Consider the following 16,455-nt stretch of genomic DNA (forward strand, 5'->3'; position numbering starts at 1 on the left):
TTTGCTGAGACTACTAAGCATAAAGTTAGCGATCAAACTAAAAATATTGGTTGTTGTCATTACAGTATTAAATAGGCTACTATGACTGTTGTTTAAAATAGCCATTGGATTGCCAACGGTCCCTTGTATTAAGAAACAAAAGTATGGTTCCATGAGCTGACATGGGACTCAATATCGTTAAAATTGCATCTAAGATTTTTTTTCCGTTTTTATTCGTTTGCGTAATTGTAGCCAGTGTAGTTTTTCTGTGCGTTCAGGGACCTCTGTCCAACTCATCATCGCTGTGATGTCATGTTTGTTTTGCATCCCGGTACCTTGTGATTTACAAATTAAGCACTGCGCTCAACGTTGCATGCAGCAGCCTGCCAGACCTTCGTTACGCAGGCCTACATATATTTAGATAGGCCTAGATAGGCCTAGCTTTACTGACCCATCAAGGGGAAATTCGCCATGATTCACAGTAAACAGCAGAACTGATTTTTTTTTTCACTGGGCGGAAAAGATTGAGCCCGCGGACCGAACCGACCCGAGCCATATGCTTATATTTTCGACCCGAACCGGGCCCGAACCCAAGGGGCCCGTCGGGTTTGTCGGGCTGACCCGACCCGTTGAGAACTCTGCTTTCAAAGACTTCCTCCATTTATCCTAATCTCTTCTTTTCTAATCTCTCTGTCTCTTTTAGTTGGTTTTAGACTCTCTTTTCTCCCTTGCATCAGGATCAGCTGTGTTGTGCTGTCTCTCCACTTCACTGTTTTATAGAGCAGGGAACTTCATACAAAGACAGGGGAACATAGGACCTGGGGAACATAGGTACGCTCCCATTCATCCTATATGGTGAATTGGACCATGGACACTCATGCCAGTGCCACCCATCTGTCATGACTCACTTAGCGTGATAGCTTGCATGATCACTTGATCGCAAGCTACTGTAACTTGCCTGCTTATGTTGTTAAAAAAATAATAATTTTAACATTTCAACCTAAAATCTTCAACTGTATTCATTTTTGCAGACCCCGATCTTGAGTAGGCCTATTTTTTACTATAGCATTAGCATGTGTTAGCCATATTAGCATGGTGGTGACGATGATGCGATCTCTGTGCCCCACTGGAGGCCTTCGCCTACAGCTTTCATTCTTTTTCCTCTTCTCTCTTCAGCTATCTGCCATCTTCTTCACGCACAACTGAGTAATCCCTGTTATGCCCCTCTATGCTCTTTGGTACTCTCTGGCCTTGGTATGCTCTTCATAGTGGGCAGAATAAGAGAGAGCGAGAGAGAGAGTGAGAGAGACAAAGATGGGGACAATTGAGAGAGATGAAAGAAAGGCATGAGGTGAAAGAAAGAAAGAAAGAAAGAAAGAAAGACAGAAAGAAAGAAAGAAAGACAGAAAGAAGGAAAGAAAGAGAGAGAGAAAAAAAATTGTGATCCAGTGGAGGCCATTTTCTTTCTCCTCCTTACATACATACGTAGCCATCTTCCTCTCCTGTCTCTCCTTTACTCCTCTCATTCGGCTAATTTTCCGTTTGCTCTGCTGGATTTTTGCCTTCTTCCTTTACTTTGTTTCCTGTCTCTCAGTCTCAACCTCTGATCTTCGTATCTTGGCCACAGGGTGCTTAATCAGAATGAGTAGGCAACCAGCTGACAGGACTAAAGAACCCACATATTTAACTGTCTGCTTCTTTGATGTCTCAAATTAGACTTTCACTGAAGAGTGTTCTTTTTTTTCCCGCAGAATGCAAATAAACATTCTGTGTGAAGTCACTGAAGCGACAACTCTACAGTAGAGAGGCTTGAGGTGGAATGTAAGATCTTTGTTTAAAGAAGGTTCACTGGAAGCTCCTCTTGGGAAAAATAGATTTGTCTGTTTATCGCCATCTTTGTCAAGCTGTTTAGTTTTGCTTCTTGTTGACTTATCTGACAGGACTGCACTTGGTAGCTTGAAGGCTATGTACAGCAGGGTTGCCAGAGATGTGACTTATTTTTTTCCAGGCCCATAAATGCTCAAAAACACCCGGAGGCAATAAATCCCGTCCAATTTGAATTGAATTCTGTTGATTTCTATGGCCAGAAAAAGTTGCCCAATATATATATATATATTTAAACCCGGAGATGGTCATCTTAAAGAGCCCAATTCTGTAGACAAATGCCCAGCCCAAATCCTGATGTAGTCTTTTGAGGTGACCTGGGATATTTATAAAGTGGTTGTGGGCTGGGTCCAGCACCAGTCTTATCTGGCAAAGATGCTGCTAAAATATCAAGTTGGCCATGCATTCCCGTTGGCCTTGCCAACTGTGTTACGTATATCTTCCCCTGAGAGCTACTTTAATTTGTATGTAGTGAATCAAGTTATACGATACCTATCTTGGGAACCATTGCTCTAATATAGGAGGTGCAAACCCATGCCAAATTCCCGAAAAGCAACAAAGGACAGATGCATATTGTAATATAGATTTTGTTTTTTATTATTAGAAATAAGACACATTCATCTTGTGCTCTGAAAACTGTACAAATACAAGAGGAGAACTTAAAGGAGATTAAATAATGTTTGATAAAGGGCATGTAGATGTAAACAAATTGGTACCCTATTTATGGGTAAATGTGTGGGGGTGTGGGTAAATGTGGCCAAAAGAAAACAAGATTGTGACATTAGGAGACATTGGGAAATTGACAGACTTTTAAAACGCACATCAGCACAGAAGACAAATGATTTCAAAAGTATGGTCATTTTCGTAAAAAACAGGAATATCCTGAAGCACAAAAGATATCTATAGTCTATTCATTATTATATAGAACATCTGATTTTTTTCCAGTTATATTATTCTACCCAACAGAAGACTCCAAAAGCAGAGCCTTGTGATATCTTTTCAATCATGACCAATCATCACTAAGGAATAAGTATTTTTGTTTTATTACTAACACAGATTCCTCTTTTTGCCATTAAGGGTTTCTATATGTTTCGTGAATAGGATAACCATCTTATAAAAATCACACTTCAAATGTGACTACAAAATGCCATAGACCTGATAAAAAGTCCTGCTTGAGCATCAAGCGTCCGTCATATTTCACGGTTGTCGTTCAGATGATGGCACAACATGACAGTCTTTCAAAAAAGAGTCTTTTTGTAGATGGCACTCTGGAAGTTTGGTAGATGACAGAAGCAACAGGGTCACAATATGTGACTCCGGAATACCTCAGGGTTCTATACTCGGACCTGGAGTTCTTTTGTCCTCAGAGCTTGGAACAGAGCAAGGAACAGGTATGGAGGATGATATGACAACGTCATTCTCGTAAAGGGTGAGATCTTTTCTTTTAGCAAAACATCTCTACTCCTCATTGTCCAGCAGAGCCCATGGTGCACTGGTGTCTCTCTCTGGACATAAACAGTGTCCTCCAGGAAGCTCAGGCGCTTTCTGTCCTGCTGATCCAGGCATTCATCGATGATCACATTTGTGATGATATAATGATGCTTCTTTTTGGCTTCTATTCATTCAATTAATCAACCAATGAATCATTTGAGTCAAAATTAAATTGTGCACGAGGAAATTATTACATTAAACATGACTGTGACAGTGACAAAAATTGTCAACAAAAAATCAGAATGTTAACAAGCATAAGTAATAATATCATGATGAACAACAATAATAATATTGGAAAAACAAATGATTATTATATAGCTCTGTTATATAAGTCTCTTTAAAGGTCGTGTGTGTTCAATTCCATGACTCCAGTCAGTGATGTCGTTGTACTGTAAGAGTCTCTGTTTAAGAGTTCTCTGCAGAGGAAGAGTCTTTTTGAAAGCTCTCGACAAGCAGTTTCCACGCTTTAGTGAAGACCAACAGGAGAAAGCACAGCGCTAAAAGATACAGGACCGAGGAACTGTGTCTTGTCTACCACAGAGTCTTAAAGCAGCCCACGGAGGGAGGGCCGGTAGACGACGAAGGGGGCTCTTCAGTGATGGCGTCTCTGGCGCTCCCTAGCCACACAGCACATTCCTAGTGCAGCGCAGCGCAGTGCACAGTCACAGCAAGTTGGAAGAGGCCCCTGATCGGGCCAGCACAAGCAGCCAAGCGATTGGTTGGTTGGTCGTTCCGGACAGGAAGAGGAAGAGGAAGAGGACTTGTAGGAGGAAGGGGGAGTAAGGGAAGGGGGGGTTTCGGGGGAGGGATGAGGCGCAGCCTTTTCCATACGCAAGGATGGAAACGACACATAAAAAGGCACAGGTATGTTGGAACACACCTCTATTGCGCCGAATGGAAGATTACAGGAAGCCTTCCTAGGGCAGGAAATCAGTTATACCTGGTACTACTGTACACATAGTACCAACTAGCCATTACGTACTATCTTGTACCTAGTACCCAGTGTCTATTAATCCAGTACTGGTAGAACAGGACCAAAAGTCCTGCAATGCAATCAGCCTTCTAGAGCTGAATCCATACCAACCTGACCCAACCCCAGCATTGCTTGTACGTACAAAGACCTCTGCTACATAAATTGACAGTGTTTGCCCATATCTTGGGTTAGCTGGTGAGGGTCAAGTACTCATCACTGCTGGCCTTGTGCCATCTCTGGGGGGGTCGTAAACACACGTAAGACAGATTCTGTTCTTCCATCTTTCCAAACAAACTTCCCCACTCCTCTCCACTCCACTCCTTCCATCAAGCCATCTCTACCCTAGAACACCTTGCAGGGGGGCAAATGGGGGGAGGAGGTGTGTAGGGGACGGAGGTGTCCCCCTCTCTTCACCAAACCAAAAGCTGGCCAGCAGGGTTGGCAAGAAGGGACTCTCATTTCCCAACGACGATGACATCATCTTTTCATCTTTTCTTATCTATCTGGCAGACAAATGGTGTGCTGTGGCGGTTACGATAGTGGTCAAAGGTCACAACAGGAACTCTTCACACTCGTTGTTCACCGCCACACCTCACACCTCGGTCTGCAGATCGATAATGTCCTGTCCCACTAGGGGGATGGTGGCGCCGGCCTTCTCCCACTCCACGGCCTGGATCTGCATCTCCAGGGGAGAGGCGGACAGGGGCTCCAGGTCCTTGCGTACCCAGGCGGGGGGTGAGTGCTGCTGGGATCGCGGCACGCCCACGCCCCCTACCCCTTCCCATGGCCGGTCACCGCAAGGCATCTGCTGTTTGTCCTGAAGGGGGAACAGGAGGAGACAGAGAGAGAGAGGGGTAAGATTAGTCAAGATGTCAGGCGACTCGAGTCTGTATCTATAGTATGTACAAGTTATGCAGGCCCATTATTGAAGATGTCCAGGGAGCCATTTTGTATCTACGCAGCATGCAGACCTATTTTTACCCCAGGCATAGTCTACTGGTGTAAGTCAGGTCATACATGTTATGTCTATACAATTAGATTCATTTCCTTAAACATACAGGTGTTGCACAAGTGCTTAAACCTCTGCTGTAATGAGTATTAGGAAAACAAATCAGGCACTTATTCTTAGAATAGAGTAATGTTGTTTATTTGATGGTGCAAATCATTTTCTTCTCCATAATGTGATTGTCTGCCCAAGTGCTAATACTGGCAATTACAGTCGCATTTACCCAAATGGGATTTGCCTGTCAAAATTAGCCAAAATTGGCTAATAGTCCATCTAATCTCTCAGACGACCCAGCTTTCACCATTTGTTTTCTTCCTCGTTGTCATTATAATTTCTTTATTTGAAATATTGTTTTGCCTTGATTATATTTTGTATTAGCTTGTTAGTCTAACACCCTGTCGGAGCCAATTATTGGTAAAAAAACAAAAAACAAAGCATAAATGATGACACTTACGCTGTGGTTAGTTTTGTCACTGCCTCCAGAAGAGACACTCCATCTTACAGACTGGAGAGAGAGAGGGAGGGAGGGATGGGGGGGAAGAAGAAGAAAAGGAGAAAAAAAAAGAAAGTAATTATTATAATGGCCTTCGAAAAGCTGCATTGCCTTGCCTTTCATTTCAATATCAAAGTGTGTAAAGAGGGGGGTGGGAGTGGGTAGGGGCGGGTATACGGGCTGCATCTAGCTGCTATAATGATGCCCATTTTCCCCTCGAATGACAAAAACAAACGGTGAAGAGCTGGTGGATAGAGAGCCTTAGATGTGAAGACGGCCAGCTCTATCTGTCTGAGGTCTGTTTGTCTGACTGCAGATGTGCTGCTTTTGTTCCTGCCTTGCGATCACCAAATGAGAGACAAGCTTGCTCACCTTGCTGTCTGATGCAGGCGATTCTCTGTCCTTCACGTCTGCGTGATGCATCTTCCTGTTGAGGTCCTGAAACATGTTCTGGTGACGTTTCCGCGTGTGCATGATCTTCTCAAAGTCGAGCTCTGCGTAGCGCGATGATTTCTGCCTCTGTAAAAGAAGGAGCGACAACGGAAAAACGACAGGGTTAGTCTTCGATACATAAAAATACGAGTCTGTATAGAAATTTGTAAAGAAAAAAAGATCCAATATTATTATTCCAAAATAATAATAATATTTTTGCGATATTCAAGCGATAATATAATAAAGTAGGGAGATATCGCACCATGTCATCCCTCACCTCCAGCGAGCTCATGGACAGCGTGGAGATGGTCTCGCTCTTGGACATCATGGAGTTCATGGAGTCGAAGGTGTCTCCCAGGCTGCTGTGCGTCATGTGCGACTCGCTCGACATGTTGTGCAGGTTCTGGACGGGCGAGTCGTGCTCCGAGTACGAGACGCTGACGCGGTCGCGGTGGTCCGCCGACGAGGGCAGCATCTTGATGCCGTACGCCGCGGCCGTCTGGGGTTCCGCCGCGTAACCGCCGCCGCTGCTGCTGCTCAGGTGAACCAATCGGGCTTGAGGAAGCTGCTCCACGCTGATGTTGTACTTGCCGCAGCCGGACATGCCGTCGTCCATCTTAGGCTTGGGGCGGAGCGTCGAGGTGGTGTTGGGTAAAAGAACGTAGCCGCCGCTAGAGCTTCCGCTTCCGCTGCCGTCGGGCGAGTTGCCCTCGGCCTGGCCGCGCGTCAGCCCCATCCCCATCCCCATGCCCATGCCCATCCCCAGGCCGGTCGGGTCCAGCTGGGTGAACATCTCGCTGTCGCACACGTAGACGGGTTTGCCGCAGCCGGTCGGGTCCAGGCCCATGCGGCTGCCGGCTTTCTCGCGCTTCAGGGTGAGCGTGTGGCTGGAGTAGTCGGGCACGGCGGCCAGGTGCGCCTTGGTGCTGGCGCCGGCGGGCAGCGTGTGGAAGTTGGTGCCCATGGGCAGGGCGCCCATAGGGGGAGGAGCCATCTTCTCCTCGGACGAGCTCTTCATCCCACCTGTAGGGGGCGACGGAGAGGGGGGAGAGGAGAGGAGAGGAGAGAAGAGGAGAGGAGAGAAGAAGGAGGTTAGACTTTCTTGGTTCGGTTAAGTATTGTATTGTATTCATTCATGTTCATTGAAATTAAATGATCTTGTTGGGAGCTCTGCCGTGTCATGTACAGATATGGAAGGGGTGAAACAATGATGTGATGATATCGCACAATGATACATATGTAGTGGCCATTCATCAGGCATGGGTGCTGTATTGAGGAAAGCTTATAACATCCATCTAGAAGTGGATGGGAAGATGAAGATGGAAATAGATATGGAGAGATTTTTTTTTGGATGTAACTCCAAACTGGTGCCAGCCGTCAAGCACTGCTCATTTATTCAGACTTCACTTTGAAGTAAAAATGAGAGTGAGGAGGGTTCTAAGCGGCTTTGATGTGAGAGTTGTCAGGCTGACACATGGCGGTATGCGTGTGTGCATATGTGTGTGCGTGGGTGTGTGTGAGGCTCTAAGTGGGTACAAAATGTGTGAAATAAAATGTGCTTTTGTCTCACCTGATCTGCCTGCTTCAGCATCCTTCTCGAAGTCGGACTGCAGTGGAGGAAAAAAAGAAAGGAGATAAAAACGACTGTAAGTGCACCGAGTTTAGAAAGCAGACGCTGTCTGCAGGATGTCGACAGAATTATGGAGTACAGTAATAATGTACTGTATCTCCCTACTGCAGTAGTATTGAAACTCTGTTTTAATCAAGTATCTCTGCTCTAATGATATCTACTGTATGTAGATTCATTCATCCAGCTCATCATAGTCAAAAGAATTAAGTTACAGGGCAGCCGGTCTTTACTCCAATATACTTTTTCACATTAAAGTATCTCTTTAAGTAATTCTAATAAAGTATTTCTAGTGTACTCTACTCAGAAGTGTTGTGTGACTCACCATGAGTTGAGTGTGTCCGTTCTGCAGTGAGCTTCCGGAGTCGCCATTGCCATCATCCTTACGGTCCACCACTCTGCATTTCACAGCCTCCTGGACCTGAGGGAGGGGAGACGAGGCAAAATACAACCAAAAAAGGTCAGCTTTACAACTACTACACTAACATAACAGTAATTACAGTTATTGTGTTAACTTATTGCCATGGCAATGATATGCCAAGCTGAACACAAAGCTCTACACTAAACATATAGCCTGGGGCTGACAGAAATAAACAGATATTACACCACCAAAGAACACTCTACAATAAAATATGAATGTAAAATGTTATATGTGTTACGGTTATATTGTGTATCGATGTTATATGGTTTATTTTTGGAAGGGTAGTGTAAGGTAATCGCTAGACTAAAATGTCAGAGTTAATGTAGTTACATTTCCAAAAAGCACCTCCAGGATCAACATCAGCCTGAGAGCTTTCCTGTTGCTATGTAGCAGTGTATCACTGTGGCTATGGAGCAGCATAGTGTATCTCTGCATACCTCTCTACGACGGATGCAGTGAACCCTGATGATGGTGTGTGAGTGTGTGTGTGCGTGTGTGTATACGTGTGTGTGTGTGCGTGTGTATACGTGTGTGTGTGTGTGTGTGTGTGTGTGTGTGTGTGTGTGTGTGTGTGTGTGTGTGTGTGTGTGTGTGTGTGTGTGTGTGTGTGTGTGTGTGTGTGTGTCTATGCTCCATGCCTCCCTGCTCCCCTCACCTCTCTACGCAGGATGCAGTGCACCATGACGATGATGAAGCCCTCCAGCGAGTCGAAGACGGCGAAGAGGATCTGGAAGAGGGCCGAGCGCCGGTCGGTGATGGCCAGCACGGCAGACATCCAGGTCAGAGCCAGCAGGGGCAGCACCACGCACGAGCTCCACAGCGACGCCCTGCAGGAACGGAGGGGAACAGCAGCCGAGGTTACAAATCAGCTCAAAACATCCATCTTACTGTAAAGCACTGTACTTTATGCTTTCGTAGTATTTCAGTATTTATTAATTTGTTTGACAAATCAACTCCAACATCAATCCTCAAGTTCTTATCTTATTATTATCTATTCTTTCAGTATTCACATAAGCAATCCATTATATACGTATATCTCTTCTGCCATTCCGTGGGTTTCTAGGTCACTCCTCAACTTCAGCATCCATTCTAGCTCTATCTACGGTCTTACTTTCCTCTCGGTATTCAGGCAACGGTGCAAGTCAGCTCTATCGTGCGTCTTCAAACGCTACTCACTGTACGGCTTTATTTGTACGTTTTCTAAGTATTCAGGAATTCAGGTGTTTGATCTAGAAATCCCGACTGGTAATCTTTAAAATGGCTGCAGCAGGGTGAATCAACCGCCCCTGACTCACGGTGGATCAATAACACACACTAGGAGGACAAACGTAGCGTACCCAGCTCTCTCCTTCAGTTTCACGTCCGTAATGCCGTCCTTGGACACCAGCTTGTTGAAGACCAGAATGCCAATCACCATGTTGACCTACGAGAGAGAGAGAGAGAGAGAGAGAGAGAGAGAGAGAGAGAGAGAGAAATGTTGGAGAAATGTGATTAGATATAGCGCTCACTTACAACTGGATTCTGAATTCCAACGGAATTCTAAATGTACTTATAAAGCAGCTTGTTTTCTGGCTCTCTGATATTGCCATTAAGATTTCCGATGTAGACTGATGCTTACTAGTCAGGCCAAGAGCAATGTAAATATGTATGTAAATAAGAGATTTGAAAGTCGATGATAATCAGGCTAGATGCTTACCAGGACGACAGCAGCAGCGGGTCCAACAAAGGAGTAGAGAAGGCCTCCCTCCAGAGATAACCAGCAGCTGCGGAGAAGCAAATAACACACGGTCACGTTACGTTTCTTGTCGTTATAAAGTAAGTACATCATTCCACCATTAGTCTGAGTAAAGTGCAGGGACAAGGGGAGGGGGGAGACAGGACCACATATTGCACTTACTAGTTGACAGTGCCGTATCCCTTGGCCTTGGTGAATCCGACTGACACAGCAACAACCAGAGCAGGCAGACCTGGAAGAAGACAGAGAGGAAACGTTCTTTAATCCACTGTTAATGTTAAATCCATTGGTATTACGGAAGTTTTGGGGGGTGTTGGGAAAATACTGTTTTAACATTAATTATTACTATTATTATTGTTGTTGTTATTGTTGTCATTGTCGTTGTTGTTGTTGTTTAAATATTAAAGGACTCTCTCTCTGTGTCACTTACCCCAGCCGAGGCAGAGGAATCTCTTGCGTATGATGCGGTTGCGCAGGCGGCCGGTGACGGCCATGTAGGACTGCCAGGCCTCCGTCAGCACCCAGCAGAAGGAGGAGAGGAAGAAGAAGTGGAGAAACGCCGCCACCAGGGTGCACACCACCTAGAGGACGGAGGAAGGAATTACAGAAAAAAACAGAGGTAAGTTTCAAGAGATGATACAAGATGAGATAGATAGATAGATAGATAGATAGATAGATAGATAGATAGATAGATAGATAGATAGATAGATAGATAGATAGATAGATAGATAGATAGATAGATAGATAGATAGATAGATAGATAGATAGACAGACAGATAGATAGATAGATAGATGGTTGTACCTTGTTGCGAGCTTGCGTCTGTCCGACCAGGATGAGGGCGTTAGAGCAGATGATTGACAGGCAGAAGTTGATGAGGATGACAGAGCGCTCGGAGCGGATGTACCTGCGGAGGTTAGATTAAGCCATAGATTAGATTAGCATGTTAGATTAAATACAGATCAACATACAGCACAATAGATTCTTTTAGCACCTCAGCACTCTATCTTAAAGCATGCAACTTAAAGCATGTCAGCACCTGACATTGACGTGAAAGCCAAGAATTTGACAGTTCTTTACAATAAGATCGAAGAAAATAATGAGCATTTTTCTGTGCGGTATTGGTGTCACAGTTAGTGAGGGAGTGTTAAAGATAAATCAATTAGTCATATTTCTATAATTATACACTGCTATCACATCAGGGGTGCATTTCTGGCAAGCCAAGTTGCTAACTATGTTAGCTACTTTGTTGGTTGCAATGCAATTTCCCATTGGCAACTACCGAAGTTGCTAGCTGCTAACAACTACGCTTTCCAGAAATGCCAGCCCCAGTACTGTATTTGTGACATGACGTACTTCCATACGGAGACATAGATGATGATGAGCAGCAGGAGCGTGAGAGAGGAGACTCCACAGCCCACGATCAGAGTCACGGAGGGGAGGTGAGTCTTGTCCATGTCCTGCGAGAAAAAAAAACACACACACAAAAAACATACATACCGGTTTAGACATATCCCCATCTCTCTCATACTGATATAGACAAAAACATACATACTGGTTTAGACATATCCCCATCTCTCTCACATTGATATAGAGTACACAAAAAAATCATTCAGAATATTCAGAATACTGGTTTGGAAATGTTCACGGCTCTTGCTCACAAAGACTCATGCATACATAACCACATGCTGAGCCACAAAAAAACACAAAAAGAAATATTCTGCACACACACATGTCTCTGTCTCATGTCTCACACACTGTCTGTATCTCTGCCTCTCTGTCTCACACACACATAAAAAAGAGAGGCCCCTGAGTTTATATTAACTGGTGCACAAACGCTCTCTCTCTCTCTCTCTCTCTCTCTCTCTCTCTCTCTCTCTCTCTCTCTCTCTCTCTCTCTCTCTCTCTCTCTCTCTCCCTGTAGGCGGGCAGCTGAATGGCACAATTAGGCCACAGCTGAGGCAAGGTGACCTCAAGGTTAACGTGTCAGGAAAGATGAAGCGCGGACGCAGGAGACGAGGGACACACACACACACACACACACACACACACACACACACACACACACACACACACTCGCACACAGAGGGCCCAGGTCGCCCATTGCCATTTCTCTGCTGCCGATCTCTTGAACCGGTAAATGGGGCGTGACCGACACAGCGCATCAGTCTCGGGGCTCTTGTGGCTCTTGTGTGTGTGTGTGTGTGTATGTGTGTGTGTGTGTGTGTGTGTGTGTGTGTGTGTGTGTGTGTGTGTGTGTGTGTGTGTGTGTGTGTGTGTGTGTGTGTGTGAGAGGTCGTATGTGCGTCCCTCCCCTCCCCTCTATCCAGAGGCTAATGTGCACATCCCCAGCAATATAAAAAAGGGCATCTAGTGTGTGTGTGTGTGTGTGTGTGTGTGTGTGTGTGTGTGTGTGTGTGTGTGTGTGTGTGTGTGTGTGTGTGTGTGTGTGTGTGTGTGTGTGTGTGTTAGTATTTGCGTTCATGTCTGCATCTATGTGTGTGAGAGTCTATTTCACCAAGAGTGTTAAGTATTGCTACAGTTGTAGTCTGACTCATGTTCTGAACACCTTGAGGCTGCAAATGTGTGTGTGTGTGTGTGTGAGTGTGGCGTTGCATGTGCCTAATGGGCCAAGAGAGGACAGGTGGGCGGTTGTCACCTCCGCCATTTATCATGTGTGTCATGTGACGGCAGCTAAGTGCCCCATCGCTATGCCAACAGGCACAGGCTCAATACCACCTGCGTTCCGCAGCCAAACTCCTAACGCTGCCCCCTGCTGGCGGCCTCTGTGCTCTGCGTTTAGCGCCTCAGATTGAGACTAATTAGTAGCATGGTCCACACCCGCTAAAGGTGGGAACAGCCACCTGAAGGGCTGATCTCTGTGTGTGTGTGTTGTGTGTGTGTGTGTGTGTATGTGTTTGTGTATGTGTGTGTACAAGTGTGTGTTTTTGGGAGGACGAAATAAATGGTTGTGTTTTCCTTTTGGGGGGTTGGGGGGGCAGTGAGATCAATAGTAGCCCAGTGGGGTAAATCGTACCATTGGTTCACTGTATGTGGCCCATTAAAAATAAGCTACTGTCAACTCCTGTGCTTTTCAGCTACTCTGTTTTTTATATATATACAATTCACGGCTGTTGTCTTTGGAACTAATTCATCTTGGCAGCTTTGGTTGTTTGTTTATTTTTTTTGTTTACGAGTGTGAAATGGAGCTTGCATTTGGGTAAAAATCATGGACACAGAGAGAGAGAGAGAGAAAGTCATCATAACCAAACACAAACACACAAACAAAACAAAGCAACAAAAAAATGACACTGAACAGAGTTGCATCCAATCCAAACACTTCTGATACATCGCTCTTCAAAGAAACTGAAGTTCAGAACAAAACAAAAAAACAGATGGCAGTGAGCAGTGAGAAAATAAAGACACTATTGCCTTTCTTTTTAATGGGACCGGTGGGACTGTGTGTGTGTGTGTGTGTATTTGTGTGTGTGAGTGTGTGTGCAATAGAGTGTGTGAGACCGCGTACGTACACTACAGTATGTGTGAGAGAGAGACATATTATGTTGGGCTTATCTGTCAGACTGTCAGTCTCGCCGGTACGCTATGGCTCGCACTAACAAAAACCAACGAAAGGAAGAAACACTAAATCCTTTAACAGTGACCCAAATAAGAATCTTGTTTTTGCCCTTGAGAAGAGATTTGTTTTCCTCTCTTCTCTCTCCTCCTCCCTAAACTGAGAAGGGGGGGTGGGGGGGGGGGGGGGGGGTTGGGTGGTGGTGTCCAGGAGCAGTAGGGGGGATGGGGGGTTACAAGGAGATAATTAAGGGTCCAGTCCATACCCATTGCTAGGGATTGATTGGCCCCTGAGTGTGCACTCGCTAGCTAAATGGGGGCCTTGGGGCCAAGGGCAGAGGTAGGACTTAAGAGAGGAGAGGAGGAGACCAGTTAGTCCTCAAGGGGCCAAGGGCAGAGAGAGTAGATAAGAGAGGAGAGGAGGAGACCAGTTAGTCCTCAAGGGGCCAAGGGCAGAGAGAGGAATCAAGAGAGGAGGCAAGAGGACCAGTTAGTTAGTCCTCCTCAACCTCCACCAGCCAAGGGGTTAGAGAGTGCAGGGATGCACCTTCTTCTCACAGGCGAGGGTGGGACTTGATCCCACAACCCTCTGATCTAGAGCTCATCTCCTTAGCCATTAGGTCACTGACGACTGCCCATTAGGCCATGGCATAGCTATCATAGTTATACTTTGTTTGTTTATTTCTTGTGTTCTTATGGCGGTTCAGCTCTATCGCTGTCTTTTTTTCTTTGTGATTTTATGTTGTGCTGGTGGTGCAGGGTGCAGAAGTTAACTCCACACCACACTACAGCACACCACAGCACAGCACATCACATCACATCTCCAGCTCTTCAGGCAGACACTGCAGTAGTACCGTGTCTGCTCAGGGGCTCTCTTTATATATTTCTTATTCCCCCTCTCTAGCTCTCTCTCTCTCTCTCTCTCTCTCTCTCTCTCTCTCTCTCTCTCTCTCTCTCTCTCTCTCTCTCTCTCTCTCTCTCTCTCTCTCTCTAGCTCTCTAGCTCTCCCGGACACACACACACACACCTCTTATTATTCTCACTCATCCTCTTGCTGCTTGCGGCAAAGGACTATGGAAAAATGTCTGTAGCCAACATCCAAGTCTACTTCTACTTTCAGGGAGCTGTGTGTGTGTGTGTGTGTGTGTGTGTGTGTGTGTGTGTGTGTGTGTGTGTGTGTGTGTGTGTGTGTGTGTGTGTGTGTGTGTGTGTGTGTGTGTGTGTGTGTGTGTGTGTGTGGGGAAGAGGAGGGGACATTTCCCCACTGGCTAGTCAGTTTTGCATTAGCTGCTGTGTGTGAGAGAGAAGATACTGCTGTCTACAGTGCGATACAGATGAGGAGAGGAGAGAGAGGAGGAGAGGAAATGAGAGAAAGGAGGAGAGGAGAGGAGGGGAAGGGGTGGATGAGGAGGGGGTATACTGTGGAATTGTTGGGTTAGATATTGGCAGACATTACGGGAATGATTGGCGCAGCAAGATCTTGCTTTTGAAGAGAGGGGTGGGGGTAAGTGAGGAAGGGGGAAGGGTGAGAGATTTGAAATGGGGGGTAGGGGTGGGGGTGGGGTCTGGGCAGATAGGAGACAGCAGGGGCGCCGCGGCCGAGACAAATCGAATCACCCACGGCAACAACAGTAGCCCAACAACAACAACAACGCCAGGTCTGAGGATGGACAGACAACGATGTGCAGACACAGTCCAGTCGTCATGCCGACTGGCTGGCAGCATCTCTGTGCAGCATCAGCACCACTGGCTGCTGTATCCCGTCTCTGCTATTAAGGCGGAGGAGAAGATGGAGGAGGATGGGGTGTTTTGTTTGGCAGGGAGTAGCACACTGTAAATAATGTCGCTCGCTCTTTGCCCTCGCTCACTGGGCGTTTTGATGCCACTCCAGACACTGGCATGGAGGATGGCATCAACCACACACTGTTGCTCTCTCCCTCTCTCCCTCTCTCTCTCTCCCTCTCTCTCTCTCTACTGCTCTCTCTCCCTCTCTTTCTGTGTCTCTCTCTGTCTCTCTCCCTTTCCCTCCCTCTCTCTGTGTCTCTAAGCATGCCTGGGCAGTTTATGCCTGGCTGTTTTTTTTTTCCTCCATCAGTTGATTTGCTGCAGTAGCAAACTCCATTGCTTGGAGCGAATGGGTGAACTTTTCTGTTTTTACCTGAAGGGAGAGAGTATCAGATAGGGAGGGAAGTGTGGATGTCTGTGTGGACTGGAGGAGGGTGGGGGGAGGAGGTTGGGGGGTGATGAGATGAGGAGGGGAGTTATTTTTCCTTCCGATGCTCACAGTCACACAATCACACAAACGGAGCTCGCGCTGCGGATGCCGTTGCCAAGGTAACTGGCGAGCAGCAGAGTGCCCGTGCCGGAGATGCAGCTCCAATCGCATCAGGCCAACAGAGACATTTTTACCGTAGTCTATGCCTTCAGACATTGGAAAACGGAGTAAAGACTAAATATATAGGAACTAATTAAAACCACTTGGTCCAAATCAATAACAACCCAAGAATCAATGCCATGTTAATTGCGTTATTACGCACGTCTATTAGCCGACGATGCTTTGCAGCAAGTTGGGTATTTTTCCCCTTGAAATAACGCGCATTAGCCTACGCCTATGCTTCTATGTTTTACCTAATAACGAAATAAATAAAATGGGTTTGGAAAGATATGCGTCTAGCTAGATATCGTACATTTTCCCCAGACGCAAATAGCGCACTGGCTTAGGTTGTGTGTCATTAGAATTAGCCGGTGTCTGATTGCACAGTGTTGCGAAGACAAACATCAAAATGGAAAGCATTATGATACATCTACATTCGTTTTCGTGATAAAAAAAAACCTGCCGCCAG

The 16,455-nt window shown here is 45.9% G+C and overlaps 1 protein-coding gene across 1 annotated transcript in view; it reads right to left on the bottom strand.

Moving 5' to 3' along the window:
* Window positions 1-4,919: 4,919 nt before the first annotated feature.
* LOC134436068 (adhesion G protein-coupled receptor B1-like) overlaps window positions 4,920-16,455 on the bottom strand; it is a 30,878-nt gene continuing 19,342 nt past the window's right edge. Inside the window, exons 19-31 of the mRNA XM_063185094.1 lie at window positions 11,396-11,499; window positions 10,844-10,946; window positions 10,472-10,622; window positions 10,204-10,273; window positions 10,003-10,069; window positions 9,644-9,729; window positions 8,962-9,133; window positions 8,211-8,306; window positions 7,829-7,865; window positions 6,536-7,281; window positions 6,199-6,345; window positions 5,788-5,838; window positions 4,920-5,144 (exon numbers count right to left, since the gene is read on the bottom strand). Of these exons, the coding sequence (XP_063041164.1) occupies window positions 4,920-5,144; window positions 5,788-5,838; window positions 6,199-6,345; window positions 6,536-7,281; window positions 7,829-7,865; window positions 8,211-8,306; window positions 8,962-9,133; window positions 9,644-9,729; window positions 10,003-10,069; window positions 10,204-10,273; window positions 10,472-10,622; window positions 10,844-10,946; window positions 11,396-11,499 (2,055 nt within the window). The remainder of the gene's footprint in view (window positions 5,145-5,787; window positions 5,839-6,198; window positions 6,346-6,535; window positions 7,282-7,828; window positions 7,866-8,210; window positions 8,307-8,961; window positions 9,134-9,643; window positions 9,730-10,002; window positions 10,070-10,203; window positions 10,274-10,471; window positions 10,623-10,843; window positions 10,947-11,395; window positions 11,500-16,455) is intronic.

Source organism: Engraulis encrasicolus, chromosome 20, assembly GCF_034702125.1.
Source record: "Engraulis encrasicolus isolate BLACKSEA-1 chromosome 20, IST_EnEncr_1.0, whole genome shotgun sequence".
In the NCBI taxonomy this organism is placed as follows: Eukaryota; Metazoa; Chordata; class Actinopteri; order Clupeiformes; family Engraulidae; genus Engraulis; species Engraulis encrasicolus.